This window comes from Mobula hypostoma, chromosome 7 (genome assembly GCF_963921235.1).
Source record: "Mobula hypostoma chromosome 7, sMobHyp1.1, whole genome shotgun sequence".
Lineage (NCBI taxonomy): Eukaryota > Metazoa > Chordata > Chondrichthyes > Myliobatiformes > Myliobatidae > Mobula > Mobula hypostoma.
The window spans coordinates 150,730,263-150,751,285 of NC_086103.1; the positions used below are offsets into that span (position 1 = coordinate 150,730,263).

A 21,023-nucleotide genomic window follows, 5' to 3' on the forward strand; every position below is an offset into this window, starting at 1 on the left:
ACTACACTGCCCTTCCTGCCACACTAATCCATAAATCACATTACAATAAGAAGGGAAACTGGATAAATTCTACAGCAACAACACATTGAAAGGCATGCGCGCAGGATCGTGTTTTTATCCTGAGATTGTAAGTAACAACAACTTTATTTTCGTGTTGTATTTCCCGGCGACGTCACAGAGGCACAGGGATCGGCTTGGCGTAAACGGGGGAGGGAGAACGCCGGCTCCCATTGGCTGGGCGCACTGACCAATCAGCTGTGGCGTTGTGCGTGAGCGCGCGAGTTTGTTTGGAGCTGGGAATGTTCGGGAAGGTTCAGGTGGTCGTCCTGCGCTGCCAAAACGTTGTAGCTTTGGTGAGGCAGCGGGCAGCTCGGGTCGACGGCACGAAATTCCACCAGGTATGAGTGTAGATTTAATTTGATTTAAGGCAGTGGGCCTATTACTATGAGTTAACAGCGGCCGCACTTACTGTCGTGTGTCCCCACCACCACTCAAAACTGCCTGCGCTGCGTAGGTTACGGGGATTTGCTGTCAGGTCAGGTACTGGGAATAGTCTTAAACTCTTTCAGTTAGAAGCGGTCTTAACGGAATCTATGTGTCTTTAGCCGAAAGCGAGATCGCGAAGGACTGGAGGGCAAATATTGTTGTTCCTTAGGGAAGTGGTGAGGAGATTATTGGGGAGGATTCTTAAGGATAGGATCCATTCGCAGCTGGATAGTACAGACATTACTGGTAGCGTGATTTTCTGTGGGGGAGGTCGCGTCTTAAACCTTAATCGTGAACACGAGATTCTGCAGATGCTGGAAATCTTGAACAACAGAAAGTGCTGGAGGAACTCAGCAAATCAGGGAGCGCCTATGGAAGGAAATGCACAGTCGATGTTTCAGGCCGAGACTCTCAAACTACTAAGATGGTGACACACTTAGTTGCAAAAACCTCTCTGGTCCAATCAAGGGTGCAGTTATTCTTCTTTTACTTTTTTTTAAATGATCACAAGACACTGAACATCAAGTACTATAAGTCAACCCCACTATCGAGTTGCTCGATAGTGGTGGAGCTGGGCTTGTAGGAGGAGTACAAACTGCCAGGGGTAGGTGAGAGAGAAGGTGGGTGCGTGAGGGAAGGGTGATGAATTAGAATTTTATTTCTTACATCCAACTCACAACGAGGGAGTAAAAATCTTTGTTGCGTCCCCGTAGCTACGTACAAGCAGTAAGGAAGGGAAATGTGGGAGGATATTGCCCAAACACTAAGATTGTGTACATAATTGTTTTGTATACATGTATGTGTAGTCAGAATTAAGAAGCTGGGAGGTGGTACGTTTTTTCCCTATAGCGTTGAGGGTAGAGCGCTGGATGTTTGCGTACATTGCCCTTAGTGAAGTTTTGACTGGGTTTAAGGGCAGATACAGAAGAGACATGGGATCCATGGAGACTAGGTAGATTGGATTTAAAAATTGGCCTGGCCGGAGAAGACAGGAGAAAAGTGTTATTCTGACTGGAGCTCTGTGACCAATAGTGTTCTGTGAGGATCAGTGCTGGAACCTCTTGGTTGTGATATATAATAAATGACGGATGCCAATGTAGGTGGGCTGTTTAATAAGTTTGCAGACATGAAAATTGGTGAGTTATGAATAATGAAGATTGTCAAAGGATTTAGCAGGAAATGTGGGCAGAGGTGGCAGATGCAATCTTGACAAGCGTGAGGTGTCGCACTTTGGGAGGTCAAATGTAAGAGGAAGGCAGGGAATGTTAGAACTCTTACTGTGTAGAGGGATCAAATCCATAAGTCCATGAAAGTGGAAACACAGGGTAGTAAAGAAAGCATATGGCAGACTTTCCTTCATCGGTGAGTCATAGTCATATTTTATTGTTCCCAGGGGGAAATTGGTTTTCGTTACAGTTGCACCATAATTGATAAATAGTCATAGAACCATAAATAGTTAAATAGTAATATGTAAATTATGCCAGTAAATTATGAAATAAGTCCACGACCAGCCTATTGGTACAGGGTGTCTGACCCTTCCAGGGAGGAGTTGTAAAGTTTGATGGCCACAGGCAGGAATGACATCCTATGATGTGTAAGCGCTGGGAAATTACTGCAGCACTATAGAACTTTGATTGGGCCATATATTAAATGTTGTGTGCTTCTCTGGTCACTCTTTTATAAGAAGTAGGTGGAGGCTGTGAGAAGGGTGTATCACAGGATTACTGGGATGTTTGTATTAGAGGGAATGTGCTGTTAGGAGAGATTGGCCAAATTTGAGTGATTTTCCCTGGAGTGTTAGAAGCTGAAGAGTAACCTGATAAAAATAAATAAAATTGACAAGCCTAAATAGGGTACCTAACATTTCCCCCTCAAATCCTGTAACGATCCAGCATCTCAACAAAACTCACTCAGATGTAATGGTGTAAAGATCATTATGGTCTTTCCTGCTCTCCTTGATATGACTCTGTCCCTTTTTCTCGTCCCATGCTTAGGCTAGGATTAAATTGGGGGATTGCTTGGTGGTGTGTCTCAAATGTCTGGAAGGACGTACTCCACATTGTTTCTCAAATAAATAAATAAAGATGTCAAAGTGTTAAGATGGACAGTAGTTTTTGATGAACTTTAGATCATGGTCTCTGAGGGCTTGCTATTGCATGGTGGATGATGCTTTTTGCTGAAGCAAGTGGGGGGATGGTCAATGCTTTTGCTGCTGCTTGTGGGAGGGGGCTTTGGGGTTCTAACATTTGTGTCATTCATTCTTTGGTGTTTTTTTTTCTGGTTCATGGATGTCTGAAAAAAGGAAGGATTTCAGGTTTTATTCTGTATATATTCTCAGATATTAAATTGAACCATTGATCCATTGAAAACAGGATAGAGAAAAGACATGGAATAATGGCAGTGTTATGATACTAATGGAGAATTTCACTATGCAGGTAGATTGGGAAAATCAGGATCCCAGAAGAGGGAAATTGTAGAATGCCTGTGAGATGGTGTTTTAGAACAGTTTGTAGTTGAGCGCACTAGGGAAAAGACTGGGTGTTGTGTAATGCACCAGATTTGATTAGGGAGCTTAAGGTAAGGGAACCCCTAGGAAGCAATATAGAATTCATCCTGCAGTTTGAGAGGAAGAAGCCTCCGTTACAGTGGAATAAAGGGAATTACAGAGGTATGAGTGAGGAGCTGTCCAAAAATGATGAGAAGGAGACACGCTGGCAGGGATGACAGCAGAAAAGCAATAGCTGGAGTTACCGGGAACAACTTGGAAGAAGCAGGATAGATGCATCTCAAAGTACAGTAGGAGTATTCTAAAGGGAGGACAAGTGAGACCCATAGCAGATTGGGAAGCTTTTAAAAACCAACAATAGACAACTAAAAAGCCATAAGGAGAAAAAATGAAATATAAAACTAGTCAGTTATATTAGAAAATAATACCAACAGGTTGTTCAGACAACAGGAATTCTGCAGATGCTGGAAATTCAAGCAACACACATCAAAGTTGCTGGTGAACGTAGCAGGCCAGGCAGCATCTGTAGGAAGAGGTGCAGTCGACGTTTCAGGCCGAGACCCTTCGTCAGGACTAACTGAAGGAAGAGTGAGTAAGGGATTTGAAAGTTGGAGGGGGAGATCCAAAATGATAGGAGAAGACAGGAGGGGGAGGGATAGAGCCAAGAGCTGGACAGGTGATAGGCAAAAGGGGATACGAGAGGATCATGGGATAGGAGGTCCGGGAAGAAAGACAAGAGGACGACGACCCAGAGGATGGGCAAGAGGTACATTCAGAGGGACAGAGGGAGAAAAAGGAGAGTGAGAGAAATTTTATGCACACATTCTAAGTAACAGATGGGGTACGAGGGGGAGGTGGGGCCTTAGCGGAAGGTAGAGAAGTCGATGTTCATGCCATCAGGTTGGAGGCTACCCAGACGGAATATAAGGTGTTTTTCCTCCAACCTGAGTGTGGCTTCATCTTTACAGTTGAGGAGGCCGTGGATAGACATGTCAGAATGGGAATGGGATGTGGAATTAAAATGTGTGGCCACTGGGAGATCCTGCTTTCTCTGGCGGACAGCGTAGATGTTCAGCAAAGCGGTCTCTCAGTCTGCGTCAGGTCTCGCCAATATATAAAAGGCCACATCGGGAGCACCGGACGCAGTATATCACCCCAGTTGACTCACAAGTGAAGTGTTGCCTCACCTAGAAGGACTGTTTGGGGCCCTGAATGGTGGTAAGGGAGGAAGTGTAAGGGCATGTGTAGCACTTGTTCCGCTTACACGGATAAGTGCCAGGAGGGAGATCAGTGGGGAGGGATGGGAGGGACGAATGGACCAGGGAGTTGCGTAGACAGCTTATCCACTGATGTCTACTATAAGCCTACTGACTCTCACAGCTATCTGGACTATTCCTCTTCTCACCCTGTCTCTTGCAAAAATGCCATCCCCTTCTCGCAATTCCTCCGTCTCCGCCGCATCTGCTCTCAGGATGAGGCTTTTCATTCTAGGACGACGGAGATGTCTTCCTTTTTTAAAGAAAGGGGCTTCCCTTCCTCCACTATCAACTCTGCTCTTAAACGCATCTCCCCCATTTCACGTACATCTGCTCTCACTCCATCCTCCCGCCACCCCACTAGGAATAGGGTTCCCCTGGTCCTCACCTACCACCCCACCAGCCTCTGGGTCCAACATATTATTCTCCGTAACTTCCGCCACCTCCAATGGGATCCCACCACTAAGCACATCTTTCCCTTCCCCCCCCCCCCTGCATTCCGCAGGGATTGCTCCCTACGCAACTCCCTTGTCCATTCGTCCCTCCCATCCCTCCCCACTGATCTCCCTCCTGGCACTTATCCGTGTAAGCGGAACAAGTGCTACACATGCCCTTACACTTCCTCCCTTACCACCATTCAGGGCCCCAAACAGTCCTTCCAGGTGAGGCAACACTTCACCTGTGATTCGACTGGGGTGATATACTGCGTCCGGTGCTCCCGATGTGGCCTTTTATATATTGGCGAGACCCGACGCAGACTGGGAGACCGCTTTGCTGAACATCTACGCTCTGTCCGCCAGAGAAAGCAGGATCTCCCAGTGGCCACACATTTTAATTCCACATCCCATTCCCATTCTGACATGTCTATCCACGGCCTCCTCTACTGTAAAGATGAAGCCACACTCAGGTTGGAGGAAAAACACCTTATATTCCGTCTGGGTAGCCTCCAACCTGATGGCATGAACATCGACTTCTCTAACTTCCGCTAAGGCCCCACCTCCCCCTCGTACCCCATCTGTTACTTATTTTATGCACACATTCTTTCTCTCACTCTCCTTTTTCTCCCTCTGTCCCTCTGAATGTACCTCTTGCCCATCCTCTGGGTCCCCCCCCCCTTGTCTTTCGTCCCGGACCTCCTGTCCCATGATCCTCTCGTATCCCCTTTTGCCTATCACCTGTCCAGCTCTTGGCTCTATCCCTCCCCCTCCTGTCTTCTCCTATCATTTTGGATCTCCCCCTCCCCCTCCAACTTTCAAATCCCTTACTCACTCTTCCTTCAGTTAGTCCTGACGAAGGGTCTCGGCCTGAAACGTGGACTGCACCTCTTCCTACAGATGCTGCCTGGCCTGCTGCGTTCACCAGCAACTTTGATGTAGATTGTTCAGATATGCCTTTTCACGAGGTCTAACAGTTATGTACTTTGTTTCGCTATCAGTTTGTAACTTTTTTTTTCCCCATAACCTTTTGCCCGACGCCAGCCCCTAGGCCTGAGTTGACATAGTGGTAGTAACCTTTAGTTCTCCATGGCTACTTGTTTTAGCTGCCAGTTTTCCCAGAGATGTAAAGTGATTTGGTATCATGTTAACCTGCCTCCAGTACTTCCTCTGCCATTGAAACAGTTTTGGAAATCTATTTTCTCTACAATTTCTAAAGCTTTAAAAATTAATTTACAACCTAATAAATTGACAGTTTTGTTCGGTATAATCCCTCAATATATTCATGGTATTTCTATATCAGACCAACATGTAATTGCATTTGTTACATTATTGGCCAGAAGGGCTGTTTTATTGAAATGGAAAGATGTCTCTGCTCCTACTTTGATACAATGGTTCTCTCAGGTGATGTTGTGTCTTAGTTTGGAGAAAATCAAAAGTTGAATTTTTGATCCTCGATTTGACTTTGAGAAAAGGTGCGGTTCTTTTGCCTGCTACTATCATCTGATTTGAGTTAATTAAGATGGTTTCCTTCTGATTCTTGTTTAAATGGATTTGAGTTGGCGGATTGATGTTTTTCTTTTATGGAAGCTTGTATGGCGTATAGCTCTTGGGGTCGTGCTCCCAATGGTTTTTTTTTCTCTTTTCGTTTTTTTTGTTAGCAGGGGTTTTTTTGTTTTAGTTAGTAGGGGTTTCCCCTTTTTTTTCCCCAAAAAAATTCTTAACAGTCTTATTATTATTGATATATTGTTTAGCTTTGTTAATCAGTTATTTGGTAATTTAGTTCCTCATTGTACATATTAACATGTTGACCTGATTACTTTTATGTATTTTTTGATCTCGATAATAATCAATAAAAAAGATTTTAAAATGAAATGAAATTATTTAAACCTGCCTCCTACTTCCTCTGGCAGCTTGTTCAATATAGAAAATTTAGCTGGCCAAGGACAATGTTTTTAACACAGAATGGTTGAAAGATGGAATGAGCTACCAGAGGAAATAGTAGAGTGGGTGCATTTACAATGTTTATAGGTGTTTGCACAGCTTCATGGATAGGAAAAGTTTAGAAGGATATGAGATAAGTGGTAGTAGGTCAGCATGGATAAGTTGGGGTACAGGACCTGATTCTTTACTATGTAGTTTGATTGTGTAAACACCACCTTTTGTGAGATTGCTGTATAATTCTAGAACCCCACTCCCACAGCCCTGGGGAAAGGGCTCTATTTTTTTCTATGCTTGTCATCATTTTATAGACTCCCTGTAAGGTCACTGTTAAGCCTCAACAGTGACATATTTTGCTTGCCTAAGTTCATTTGTTTCCAGCAGAATCTTTCAGCTTAGTTCCAGGTAAAGGTTAAAAGTTCAACCAGGTGTCAGGCATTAAAGTACTCTATTTAGAATCTTAATTTTTATCCGTTATTTTGTGGTGGCTTAGCAAGAGCCCACAAAATGTGGATGTTCTATCATTTTGTCTATTTTGGTTGCATTTCTGATGTGGAAAACCTTTCTGGGAATTTAAACATTTTCATTTTCACAGGAAGAGCTGCGTTCAGATTGGTCAAGAGTAATATTCTGTTCAAGAATATGAAGGAACAAAATTCAGATCAACTAATGTTTGATTTTGTAGCACTCTGTCGGGAAGGTAAGGTCTAATGTTATTTTCTTTTTTTTTTGCCATGAAGTGGCAAAGCAGTTCAAGGGGAAAACCTTTTGCGTGCATATCGTCATTTTGTTTGGTAGAATTACATTTCATGCTATAACCATTTTGCTGTCTTTTTCATTTGACTATCTTTAGACAGTAAGATATAGGAACAGAATTAGGCCATTCAGCCCAACACGTTTTCTCATGAACGCAGCAGGCCAGGCAGCATCTCTAGGAAGAGGTGCAGTCCTGACGAAGGGTCTCGGCCTGAAACGTCGACTGTACCTCTTCCTAGAGATGCTGCCTGGCCTGCTGCGTTCACCAGCAACTTTTATGTGTGTTGCTTGAATTTCCAGCATCTGCAGAATTCCTGTTGTCAACACGTTTTCTCCACCATTTCATCCTGACTGATACAGTTCCCTTTCAACTCCATTCTCCTGTCTTCTCCCCATAACCTATCAAGCCCTGACTAATAAAGAACCTATCAACCTCAGCCACCTGTGGCAGTGAATTCCACAAATTCACCACCCTTTGGCTAAAGAAATTCTTCCTCATCCCCTTTCTAAATGGACATCCCTCTATTCTGAGGCTGTGACCTCTGGTCCTGGACTCGCCCACCATAGGAAACATCCACTTTAGCTAAGCCTTCTAACATCTGATAGGTTTTAATGTGATCTCCCCTCATTCTTCTGAATTCTAGTGAACATATGCCTACAGCCAACTGTTAATCCTTTCATTCCGGAATCATTCCCGTGTGCCTCCTCTGAACCCTCTCCATTGTCAACACATCTTTTCTTAAATAAGGGGACCAAATTTGCTCTCAGTAATCCAAGTGAGGCCTCACCAGTGCCTTATATTCTAGTTCTCTCAATGCATGTTAACATTGCATTTGCCTTCCTTACCATAGACTCAATATGCAAGTTAACCTTTCGGGAATCCTGCACAAGAACTCCCTAGTCCCTTTGCACCTTGGATTTTTGAATTTTTTTTCCCCGATCAGAAAATAGTCTTGCTTTTGTTCCTTCTAACAAAGTGCATGACTATACACTTCCCGATTCCATCTGCCACTTCTTTGCCCATCTCCCAATCTGTCATTCTGCAGCCTCCCTGCTTCCTCAGTACCCCTCCACCTGTCTTCGTATAGTCCGCAACCTTGGCCACAAAGCCATCAATTCTGTCAACCAAATCATTGACGTACAACGTAAAAAGAGGAGGTCACAACACAGACCCCTGCGGAACACCACTAGCCACTGGCAGCCAATCAGAAAAGGCTCCCTTTATTCACATTCTTTACCTCCTGCCAATGCTCTATCCATGCTACTATCTTTCCTGTAACACCATGGTCTCTTATCTTGTTAAGCAGCCTCATGTGTGACACATTGTCAAAGGCCTTCTGAAAATCCATGCATACAACATCCAACATTTCGCCTTTGTCTTTCCTGCTTGTTATTTCCTCAAAGAATTCCAACAGCTTCATAGGGTGAGATTTTTCCCTTAAGGAAGTCCTGCTGATTGAACTATTTTATCATTTGTCTTCAAGTACCTCTGAAACCACATCTTTAACAATTGACTCCAACGTCTTCCCAACCACTGAAGTCAGCCTCCCTCCCTTCTTGAAGAGTGGAGTGACATTTGCAATTTTCCAGTCCTCTGGAACCATGCCAGAATCTATTGATTCTTGCAGGATCATTACTAATTCCTCCATAATTCTTCAGCTACCTCTTTCAGAGCCCTAGTGTGTAGTCCATCTGGTCCAGGTGAATTATCTTCCTTCAGACCTTTCAGTTTCCAAAGCACCTTCTCCCTAATAGTAGCAGCGGTACTCATTTCTGCACCCAACACTCTCGAACTTCCAGCATTCTGCTAATATGCAAAGTATTTAGTTTGTCAAATCCTTGTCCCCCATTACTACCGCTTCAGCATAATTTTACTGCAGTCCGATATCTACTCTTGCCTCTACTCTATAAATCTTTAAAAAAAAACTTTTCATGTCCTTTTTGCTATTATTAGCTAGCTTTCCTTCATATTTAATTTCCCCCATGACTTTTTTAATTGCCTTCTGTTGTTTTTTAAAAAGTTTCACAAATCCTTAACTTCTCACTAGTTTTTGCTCTGTTATTTGTCCTCTCTTTTGCTTTTACATTGGTTTTGACTTCCCCTGTCAGCCACAGTTGCATCATCCTGCCTTTAGAATACTTTACTACTTTGGTATGTATTTATCCTGCACCTTCTGAAGTGCTCCCAGAAACTCCAGCCTGATATCCCTGCTCGTGTCCCCTTTCAATTAACTTTGGCCAGCTCCTCTCTCATGCCTCTGTAATTCCCTTTATTCCACTGTAATACTGATACATCTGACTTTATCTTCTCCCTCTGAAATTGCAGGGTGAATTCTATCATATTGTAATCTCTGCCTCCTAATGATTTCTTTACCTTAAACTACCTAATCAAATCTGGTTCATTAATCAACACCCAACCCAGGATAGCTGATTCCCTAGTGGGCTCAACCATAAGCTGCTCTGAAAAGCCATCTTGTAGGCATTCTAGAAATTCTTTCTTGGGATCCAACATCAAATTGATTTCCTCAATCTTCAAGCATATTGAAATCCCCCATGTCTGTCATAACATTGCCCTTTGACATGCATTTTCTATCTCCCGCTGTAATTTGTAGCCCACATTCTACTGTTCATGGCTGTAATCCCAATCAGGAACTTTTTACCTTTTCAGTCTATTAATTCTATGCACAAAGATTGTACATCTTCTGATCCTATGTCACTACTTTCTAAGGATTTGATTTGATTTTTTACCATCTGAGTTGAGCCACACCACCCCCTATGCCTACCTGTCTGCCCTTTAGATACAATGATATCCTTGGATGCTAAGCTTCCAACTATAATCTTCTTTCTACCACAATTCAGTGATGCCCACAGCATCATACTTCCCAATCTCTAGCTGTGCTACGAGATCACTACCTTATTCTATATACTGTGTGCATTCAAAAATAACATCTTCAGTCCTGTATCTGTCACCCTTTTTGATTTTGTTCCCTGCTTACACTACAATTTTGCCCTATCATTTGCCTGTCCTTCCCGATAGCCTTACTGCACGCTGCCCCCGCTTGTAAACCAACAGCCCTATTACTCTGGTTCCCATCCCTTTGCCAAATTATTTTAAACCCTCCCCAACAGCTATCGCAAACCTGCCTGCAAGGATATTGATTTCCAACCCCCTCCCACCCCCGGGTTCAGGTGTAACTCAATCATAATGTACCGGTCATATCTTCCCCAGAAGAAATCCCAATGATCCAGAAATCTGAAAACCTGCCCCTGCACCAGTTTCTCAATTGTGCATTCATCTGCCAATCATCCTATTCTTACCCTCACTGGCGCATGGCATAGGCAACAATCCAGAGTTTGCTTCCCTGGAGGTCCTGCTTTTCAGCTTTCTACCTAGCTCCCTACATTCTCTCTTCAGAAGCCCCTCACTTTTCTTACCTTTGTCATTGGTGCCAATATGTACCAAGATTTTTAGCTCCTCGCCCCCCCCCCTTCAAAATGTCCTGGACCTGATCCGCGATGTCCCTGGCACCTGGGAAGCAACGTACCATCTGAGTGTATGGCAGTCACAGAATCTTGTGTCTAGTCCTCTAACAGTTGAATCCCCTATCACTACTGCAGTCTGTTCTCTTACCCTGTTCCCTTCTGAGCCACAATGCAGACTCTGCCAGTGACCTGGTCACTGCGGCTCTTCTTCCCACCCCCAGTAGGTTTTCCCCTCAGTGGTATCCAAAATGGTATACTTATTATTGAGGGAAATGGTCACAGTGGTACTCTTTACTGGCTGGCCATTTCCTTTCCCTGTCCTGACAGTCACCCATTTACCTGCCTCCTACAACTTACAGGTGACCACCTCTCCTCCTCCTCCTCCTCCCCCACTCCCCGAGCTCTTATCTGTCACCTCAGTACCTCAGTTTCCTGTATGAGCTGAAGGTCATTGAGCCGCAGCTCCAGTTTCTTAACACATTTTCTGAGGAGTTGCAACTTGGTGCAGATGTAGTTATCTGGGAGGCTGGCGGTCTACCAGAATTCCCACATTTCACACACAGCCCCCAGAGCCATTCCTACTGTTCTAACTATGCACTAACAGATGATGAAGAAGAAACTTGCCAGTTACTTACCTTGCACAAGCCTGATAAGCCAGTGTCCCCACTTCAGCACTGGTCCATTCACACAATAGCCACTCCACTTGTCCCTGTCTTATTTTTATTTGCCCTTGCTATTGAACAGCAATTATAATAAGATGAATGCCAGCAGAAGTTCCTTTTTTAAATATCTTGCTGTCTCTGTCTCCCTGACCTTTGTGAAGTCCCCCCACCAATTCAACTGCAACTATGTGCTGCAAAAACCCTTTTTTCCCTCAATTACACTTCAGGGTAATCAAAGTGTGGCCTTAACAAAGTTTGATTATAGGTTTAACATGTACTTTTAGAAGAAATGTTTATTTTTCCTCATTGCAGATTTGGAACCACTATGTCAAAATTGGTTTGAAGAACTAACTTTGTCAGCTTGTTCTGGCCAGTTTAAACAACCTGGAGCTGATGTCCATATTGCTACATCTGGTCACAATAATGATTACTTCAAAACACCATGGCAGAAACAGAATTTACATAGTCAACTAGAATGCACTCCATTAATCTTCAGTGGTTTCCCTTTAATAACTTCTTCTGTATGCACATCTGATCAAAGGAATGAAAAAAGTAAGCTGAAACCAGGTAAAGGCATGAAATTATGCAAAAATTATCAATGCACATTTGCATCATGTTTGATTTTGGTGGCTGATGTTTTTCATATCATGTATGATTTGTGGAGCTTATGTTAGCTTAATAATAAATCACAACTTGCCATATTGCTTACTATTAATTATACATTCATATTCAATGGAGTTAACCATTCTTTTACAGGATTGCATAGAATGCAAGATGCAGAAGCAAGTGTTTTAGCCCAACCAGTCCATGCTAGCATACTTCATCCACATCTTTTCTCAATTACACTACAGAGTAATCAAAGTGTGGCCATAACAAAGTTTCATATAGGTTTAGCATAGTACTTTTCCATTCATTGAGAAACAGATTGTTCTGCTTGGTTTGCTTTCTTTAAGGTCTTGCTAACCTGTGGCACAGCTTGTTTTACCACTGATATGTTTATACCATGAAATCCTTTAGTTTAGTTCCTCCTCTCCCATAGATTTGAATAGACCAAATAATAAATAGTGTGGTCCTTCATATTGTGCGGAATTAAAAACAAGGGTAAACTGGAGGATGATTGGTGGTGGGGGAGGGGGAGAGTGTTTATCTATTATGTTATAGAATTAAAGGTAAAATTGAAAGGAGCAATACTTGGAGGTAATTTCAAAAATATGGGATATTGAGAAAATGTGCTGTTTGGTATAAAGGTGTCCCAGCATCAAAAGAACCAGAATTAGAATCAGGTTTATTATCACCTGCATGTGTCATGATATTTGTTAACTTGGCAGCAGCAGCAGTTCAATGCAATTCATAATACAGGTTTCCCCCTCCATCCAAAGGTAGAGCGTTCCTATGAAACGGTTTGTAAGCCAAAATGTCGTAAAGCGAAGAAGCGATTACCATTTATTTATATGGGAAAATTTTGTGAGCGTTTGCAGACCCAAAAATAACCTACCAAATCATGCCAAATAACACATAAAACCTAAAATAACAGTAACATATAGTAAAAGCAGGAATGATATGATAAATACACAGCCTATATAAAGTGGAAATACTTCTCTACAATGATTGCCTGCACAGATCTCCGTAGCGAAAATCTCACGCAAGCGCTGTTGGCATAAACGCGCTCTCCAGTAACCTTTAAACTATGAAGCTGCCAAATCTACCAAATAACACATAAAAATACACAGCCTATATAAAGTAGAAATAATGTAAGTACAGTATAGTATCACTTACGGGAATTGGGAAGACATCGAGCACACTGATGATGGGGTGTTAGACTGAGTTGTTGCAGGTTGGGTGGTGCAGTGGCCCCCACCCTCCAGGCCACCGACTGATACATTGCCGCGAAGCACGCAGGGGTAGCCGGGAGGCACCCAGCACATCTTTAAGAAAAAAGCCGAAATAAACATGCCAATTAATTAGGTGCAGCCCGGCACGTAAATGTCGGCGCAGATCAGAGGCGATTGCCAATTGCATCGGCACTGATCTGGGCTGACAATTACGTGCTAGGCGGCACCTAATTAATTAGCATGTTTATTTTGGCTTTCTTCTTCAAGATGTGGTGTGTGCCTCCCGGCTACCGCTGCGTTCTCCGCGAATCGGTACAGTATCTGTCCGGGGCCCGGGGTTTGGGGTGGTGGGACACGGGAGTGTCATCTCATCGTTGATCAGGGCAGGCAGCTCATCTTCTCCTATGACTGCCTGCCTCGATGTCAAAGGTCAAGGTTCGTCGTCTGCTGTGGCTGATGTGGAAGGCTTGCTTGACTGCTGAGCCTCGTGCATTTTTCTATCACACAGTTCTTTGTAAGGACTCAAAACATCCTGCAAATATCCCCTAAACCTACGTACCCTTTCAAAATTAAAGTCGTACTTTATCATTGCAGCAAAAATTTCACGCAGTTGCTTCACGTTCAGTTCCTGGACGACTTCACTTTCACTACTGCATTTGGTTTCAATTGTCATCCTTTCCTCTTCCGATTGCATCAGCTCTTCATCTATCAATTCTTGGTCATGGGATGCCAAAACCTCTTCAACATCATCTTTGTCAGCTTCCACAAGCCAAACTCACTTTGTCCTTACTTCGTTCACCACGATCAAAACGCTTAATTATGTCTAGTTTTACGCTAAGTGTAATACCCTTACGAACTCTTTCAGGCTTTTCCAACACCTTAGAACTCATCTTGCTAACAGCTGCTGAATGCAACATCTTTAAGCAATGCCGGCGAGAATCCGGGGGAGAGCGGCTGCTCGGGGCGCGCGCTGCCTTTTATCATGAACTGATTTTTTTATCGTGCGCTGCCTTTCTTCGTAACAGTGAAAACACCTTCTGAAAGCGAAAACAGGGTACTAATGTAGGTCTTTCGTAACAGTGAGGTTTCGTAAAGCAAACGTTCGAAAAACGGGACGCCTGTATAGAAGAAAAAAGTAAAATGTAATAAGCAAATAAATTAAGTACATGTATATTGAATAGATTAAAAATCATGCAAAAAACAGAAATAACATATATTGGAGATCAAGGAAATCTTCAAAAGGCAAGGCTTCAAACAGGTGGCATCCATCATTAAGGACTGCCGTCACTCAGGATATGTCCTATTCTCTTTGATACCATCAAGGTACAGGAGCCTCAATGTTTAAGGAATAGCTTCTTCCCCTTTGCCATCAGATATTTGAACGGATAATGAACCCATGAACACAACCATACTACTTTTTCTCCTCTCTTTATGCACTACTTTAAAAAAAAATTGTATATGTATATTATACATAGTTTTTTGTGTATTGCAATGCCGCAAAGCAACAAATTTCAGACAAGACAATGGGGTAACCCTTTGGGGCACCCTTTGAAAGAAGGGTAGTGCAGTCTGATGTGACCAGAATGAACATATGAACATTAAATTTTCCTGAATGCTTTTGCTATCTCTTTAATTTGGAAATTAAAGAAGAAAAACTCAGCTTATTAAAGAAGAAAGACGCATAGCAAGACAAATATGTGACCAGAATGAACATTAAATATCCATGAAGTAAATTTGAGGGAACCGGGCTTGCTGGGTAGGGTCTGGAATTAAATGTCTGATGTAATGATGGATTTGGCCTTGAATAATCACAGAAGGATTCCATTGATTCCTAGTTGGAATGACTTCTTTGGTACCAAAGGATGTAATTTGGAAGAGGCAATTGTATTGTCTGATGTTCTTCCTGAAGTCGTTTGCAATAGGTTCATCATTGCTGTACAAATTGAGGAGTTCATTAGGTAGAGGCTGCAAATTGCCTATCCTGACCTTTCCCTTCTTGCAGCAGAAATGTGCGGTTTCTCCGGTGAATAGGAAGGCACGACAGTGAGGGCATACTCTTGTCATTTTGGAGATGTGCATGCTTGTCCTCCTCTGTCTCATCTTCTCTTATCTTTTTTGTCCTGACCCTTTGATCCTGGAGTCGTGCGGCCCTGGCCTCATCTGATTGTTGTTCTCTCCCTCTCCTTGCTTCCCGACGACATTTGGCATCATCTCTTGACCATAATGTCCCCCTTCTCTTTCCACGCGGCATAATTAGGCTATCCATATATTTTTACCCTAATGCTTGATAGGAAGCAGTAACACCAAAGCCTCCAAGCTGCTGAGGCTGGCCGTGTGCATGCGTCGGGCTGTGGTGTCGCGGTCTCCATGGAAGGTGGAGCCGGCTCTGTGAGTATCGTGAGGCGTTGCTGAGGGTGGGCATGCGCATGCGTCGGGCTGTGGCGTCCCGATTTCTATGATGGCCGAACGGGCCTCAGGTGAAAGGGAGCCTGTTGATTTTTAGCGAATGAGCAATTTTATACGAATATATAACCCTGAACTTTGCCTGCATTCTGTAAGTTAGCGCATTTTAATTCGATTTGGCCAAAAAAACTGCACTGTAATGCACCGTTTGCACTAATTGGAGGTCACAAACAGACAGACAGAGCATGAAAGTTTTAGTATTATACAGACTGTATACCAGTGATATTAACCTTATCTCATTCTAAGGGACCAAATTGAGCAATGAAGAGATGGTGTTTTGTAGGGTTGCAATGAGGTTTTGTGAAGAGCTAAAGATGGCAGTGCAACGCAGCTCACCGCGGCCACTCCGGTGGTGATGTCTGTTATTTGTCAAGTAGGGTGCCGTGCATAATCCTGATTTGATGGAGACGGATGTGAGAGCACGGAGGAACATCTGGTGAAATTTCTGAAATGCCTGGTTTGCTGCTGCTGCTATTGTGTGATCCAGAATCTCTGGAGGAGAAGGCCCCGAGTCCTTGGCTTTGCTTGTTGCTCGGCGGCCAGGGCTGGGGTCGAAGCGCTCAGCAGAGGATGGTGCTCGGAGAGGCTGGTCGGAAGCTCGAAGTTTTTGGACAGACTCAAAGTCCGCTGCGGTTGGGTGCTTCCAATGGTGCTGTATCTGCAAGTTTGCGGCGCTTGGAGGTTCATAGCAGGGAGAGTTTCTCCTTTCTACCGTCTGTGTGAGATGATGAGGCTATCGGGACTTTGAGATTTTTTTTTACCATACCCATGGTCTGCTCTTTATCAAATTACGGTATTGCTTTGCACGATTGTAATTATATGTTATAATTATGTGGTTTTGTCAGTTTTAGTCTTGGTTTGTCCTGTGTTTCTTGTGATATCATTCTGGAGGAACGTATCATTTTTTTAATGCATGCATTTCTAAATGACTATAAGCGAGGACTGAGTGTCCTCATAATCTAATCTAATTATCCATGAAGAATAAACTGATAAACTGTTGGAAATATCCAGCGAGTCAAGCAGCAAACTAATTGTTGATGGTTCAGGTGAAAACCCTGCTTCCATCCTGATGCAGTGCTTTGACCCAAAATGTTGCCTATTCCTTATACAAATACTGCTCGATTTACTGAGTTCTTCCAGTTTCTGCTACCTCTTCTGTCTCAACAATATGCAAACAATTTAGCTAGATAATACCTTTCATTATTTTGAACAATTTTGTCTTTGTGGGACTTTAAGATCTAAATGTTGTAAATTGTAAGAATATACATTTTGGAAGTTCCAAGAAAACCTTGTTCTATTCTGTTCTCTCGTATCCTGATCTTCTCCCCACCCCAAAAAAAAACAACAAAAATATGAACATAAGGCTCTCCTATCTGAGTTTTTTTCTGAACTTCCTTGTGAGCTTAGAAATACTAGGTAGATAGTATTGGAGATAAATAAGCTAATGTGAACAAGGAACTGAGGAAGAAAAGAACTGCTCTTTAACAGTTATACAACTGACAACACAAAAGGAAGCCATTTGATCTGTTAACTGTGTATTAACTCAACAAGAGACCAATCCACTTAGTTCTACACCTCTGCTTTTTCCCCTCAGCCCTGTAAGTTCATTCTTTTGAGAAACATGTCCAACTTTCTATTAAATACTGTACCTCTTTTCTGCCCTTGGCAGTGCATTCCACATCCTGACCACTTGTGTTTCTAAAATAAAAACATTCTAATCAGTTGGTTCTTTTGCAAGTCACCTTATTGATCTTGCCAATAGGAGCAGTTTCTCCTATCTGTTCTGTTCATGCCCTTCATTTTTTTTTAAAGCATCTTTCAACGTTTCTCACTCCCATTTACCCAGGAGAACAAACAGAGCCTCCATTCTCTCCCTGGAACTATTTTAGATTTCCCCGTGTTTCTGAAGTCTAAATACAGCACTCAGAGCTGTACAGTTATTCCATTTGTGGTTGAACCAGTGTTTTATAAACATGACTTTGTTGCTGTTCTGCTGTTTGCCTCTTTAGAATCCCTTGGACCTAAGCTATTTAACCACTTTCTCAACCTGTTCTGTCATTTCCAGACCTCTTGTATCTCTTTTCAGAATTGTGCACTCTAATTCAAGTGGCCCTTTCCAATCTGCCCAACAAAATGTAACATAATCTCTCACAATTTCATTTGCCATTACTGAATCAATCCTTCAATTTTATACGGACATATGAAGTAGGTCAGTCACCCTCAAGTCAGCTTTCATTTAATTAAGATCGTGGTTGTTCTGATTTGTAACCTCACCTCAGCATTCCTGTCTTCTTGTTAACCTCTCACCTCTTTGCCTATCCCAAGTCTATCTATTCTGCCTTTTGGGGAAAAAACCCTTTTTCCAGAGTCCTTGCAAGGTATTTGCTATACTTATGGTTCGTTTTGATGTAAGCAGTCCTTATCAAAAAATGGGCCTACTCCCTTTTATTCTTAATATACCTGTAGAACTCCTAGGATTTTCCTTAACCTCACCTGATAGATTCTTCTCATACCATCTCTTTGCCCTCCTGGTTTCCCTTAAGAGTATTCATAATCATTTTGTAGTCATAAAGGAACTTGCTCAATCTCAACCTCTTAAACCCAGTGTATGCACCCTCCTTTTTCTTGACCAGAGTTTCAATAGCTCTCATCAGCTATGGTTCCCTAAATTTGCTAGGTTTACTCTTCACCCTGACTGGAACCTGCTGCTCTTAAAAGCTTCTCACTTGCCATTCATTCTTTTTCCCTTCAGCCGGCTCACCCACTTGACCTCTGGCTGGATTCCATCTAATTCCTCTCTGCATGCACTCCCCCCCGCTTCCAAAATTAGCCCTGCTTCAGTTGTGGATCTGTTATAACAGATCCTACCCTGAGGATCTGTTCTATCCTTATAACTTGGCTCCAGGCTTCATTACAATCTTGGCAAGAGTAGCACATCACTGTTGTGATCTTGAGCCTGGTAAAACTGGACTTTATGGACATTGAGCGGAGAAGAGTTTTGATGGTTGGAGTCCTGCATTACATAAATGAAGGTGATAATGGTTATTGATGGTCATTTAACCCAGCCTTGGGGTATGAATGTTTGAGTTCCTCACAGCAGTGTCCCATTAAAATGTCTTCAGCAACTTCATTAATGACCTTTCTTTTATTAAGTTCAGAAGAGTCGTTCCTTCCTGGTTGCACAAAGTCAATTCATTTACAAACAGCTGCAAACTAAGCAGTCTGTATCTGCATGCCTCTGATCAGACTGTACATTTCAGGCATGGTCTGGTAAGTGGAAGGTAACATTTGCACCACAAAAGTGCCATGTAGTGACCTTTTAAAACAAACAGACTAATCACTAGCTCTTGACATTCAATGGCATTACCAATCATGAAATCCCCAGTGTCAAAATCATGGGGTCACCAATAAGCAAACACAACTGAACAAGCCACAAGTGCTGTGAGTACAGGAACAGCTCAGAAGCTGGGTATCTTATGGTGAAAGGCATTCCTTCTGAAGTGCCCCAAATGATTTTTCTGGTTTGATAGAATAGACTGAATTTATTTTTTTTTTTTGGAGTACCCTCCACTTGCCTGGAATTCCAACACAAACTCAAGAAGTTTGGCATTATCCAGGACAAAACAGTCCATTTAATTGTCACATAAAGCATCTTAAACACTAATGCTCTCTATCATTGGGGCAAAGTGGATGCAATAAGTTCTGTCTTTAAAATTGCTACTCATCTGCCTGAGACTACTGCCACCTCAAAGGGTGAGCCAATGCAGTTTAAGAAGCTTTTTAACCACTACCGCATTGGTGACTTCAGAGTTACATAATCATGTCTGCATAAGAATTGCAGTTTTTCATCTTCCTTTGGCAAAGACAGCAAAACAATTTTTTAATACAGGTCCACAATCCCTTATCCAAAATCCTTGGGGCCAGTTGCATTTCGGAATTCAGAATTTTTTGGATTTCAGACCCCCCCATCCCCCATACCAGAAAAACACGTACGCTCATCCTTATTTAACCTGTCTCAGTGCGGTGGACTTTAGGACCTGGCGGCGCAGCAAACCTACGCACATCCTCCTGTATACTTTAAATCATCTCTAGATTACTTATAATATGTAATGCAATGTAAGTATTTGTTATACTGTATTGTTTAGGGAATAATGACAAGAAAAAAATTTATTTCCAACAAAAACATTCAATAAAACAAAAATATACAGCTTCAAATGAACCGAATCAAACACATGGTAATTGACTTATTGGAATAAATGCAGAGCATCACTGTCACTATAAAACTTCAGTAACTTGTCTTTCTATTTATTTAAATCATATACAGTGGCAGTTCCGACACTATTTTCTTCAGTAAGACGCCGCACAGATACACCACGATCAAGCTTCTGCAATAACTCCACTTTCTGCGTTATTGATAATGATAGATGCTTCCTTCTCTTTTCTCATTGTTACCCATAGGGGTATTTGCAGCTCTTTTTGACATTTACATAGTGAAATTAAACACAGAAGTCAATGGTGAGCACAAAATATCAGCGAACAGCAAATGCATGTGTAACCAGTAGGAGCGCTGAGCCGCAACAGACGTCTGGCTAGTGCTGCCACGTCACACCTGAGTGACGTCAGCTGTTGGCGAAAAAACTTGGGTTTTCGGAGCTTTTTGGATTTCAGAATTTCGGATAAAGGAATGTGCACCTGTATAAACTCAGCACAGTGTCTTTTTTTAATTCCACTTTATTAACTGAGTTTAATTTTCACAGCTGCCATGATTGAGTTTGGGTTGTTAGATTACACCTCCTTGTTACTATTCTGGTTATTTACTTTGCTATTACCCAGCCAGGATAGGCCAACTCTACCCAAAAAGATGCCAAATTAGTGAAGTTATGAAAGGACTATGTGTATGCTGTATATCAAAAGTAATTTATCTGATTCATTAGTTGTAAGATCATGCATCTCTTGTATGCTACTAAAGTTCTGTCTTGCTACCAAATCTAGCAATGGTAGGGAAAGTTAAACATCAGAACCCTTATGGGGGTTATTGTTAAAATGATGGCCCTGCTTAACATGTGAGTGAATCAGGTGTGTCTGAGGTTTTTTAATGGATGATCTATTTTGGTCTCCTGTTCAGTCAGCCTTAGCCATTTAAATTCACTGAGTCCTATCAATCAATGACTTCCCAAACCCACAAGCTCTACCATTTAAAAGTA

General features: G+C 42.4%; 1 protein-coding gene across 3 annotated transcripts in view; it reads left to right on the plus strand.

The window, feature by feature from the left end:
• brca2 (BRCA2 DNA repair associated) overlaps nucleotides 1-21,023 on the plus strand; it is a 134,254-nt gene continuing 113,231 nt past the window's right edge. For 2 of the 3 annotated variants that reach the window (XR_010018741.1, XM_063054285.1), the window contains exons 1-3: nucleotides 1-127; nucleotides 7,219-7,323; nucleotides 11,837-12,091. Coding sequence is in view for 2 of the 3 variants with exons in the window: in XM_063054285.1 (XP_062910355.1) it covers nucleotides 7,266-7,323; nucleotides 11,837-12,091 (313 nt within the window). In the remaining variant the exon portion in view is untranslated. Of the gene's footprint in view, nucleotides 128-302; nucleotides 399-7,218; nucleotides 7,324-11,836; nucleotides 12,092-21,023 lie in introns of those variants that run through there. The other variant, XM_063054286.1, reaches the window with a different exon arrangement.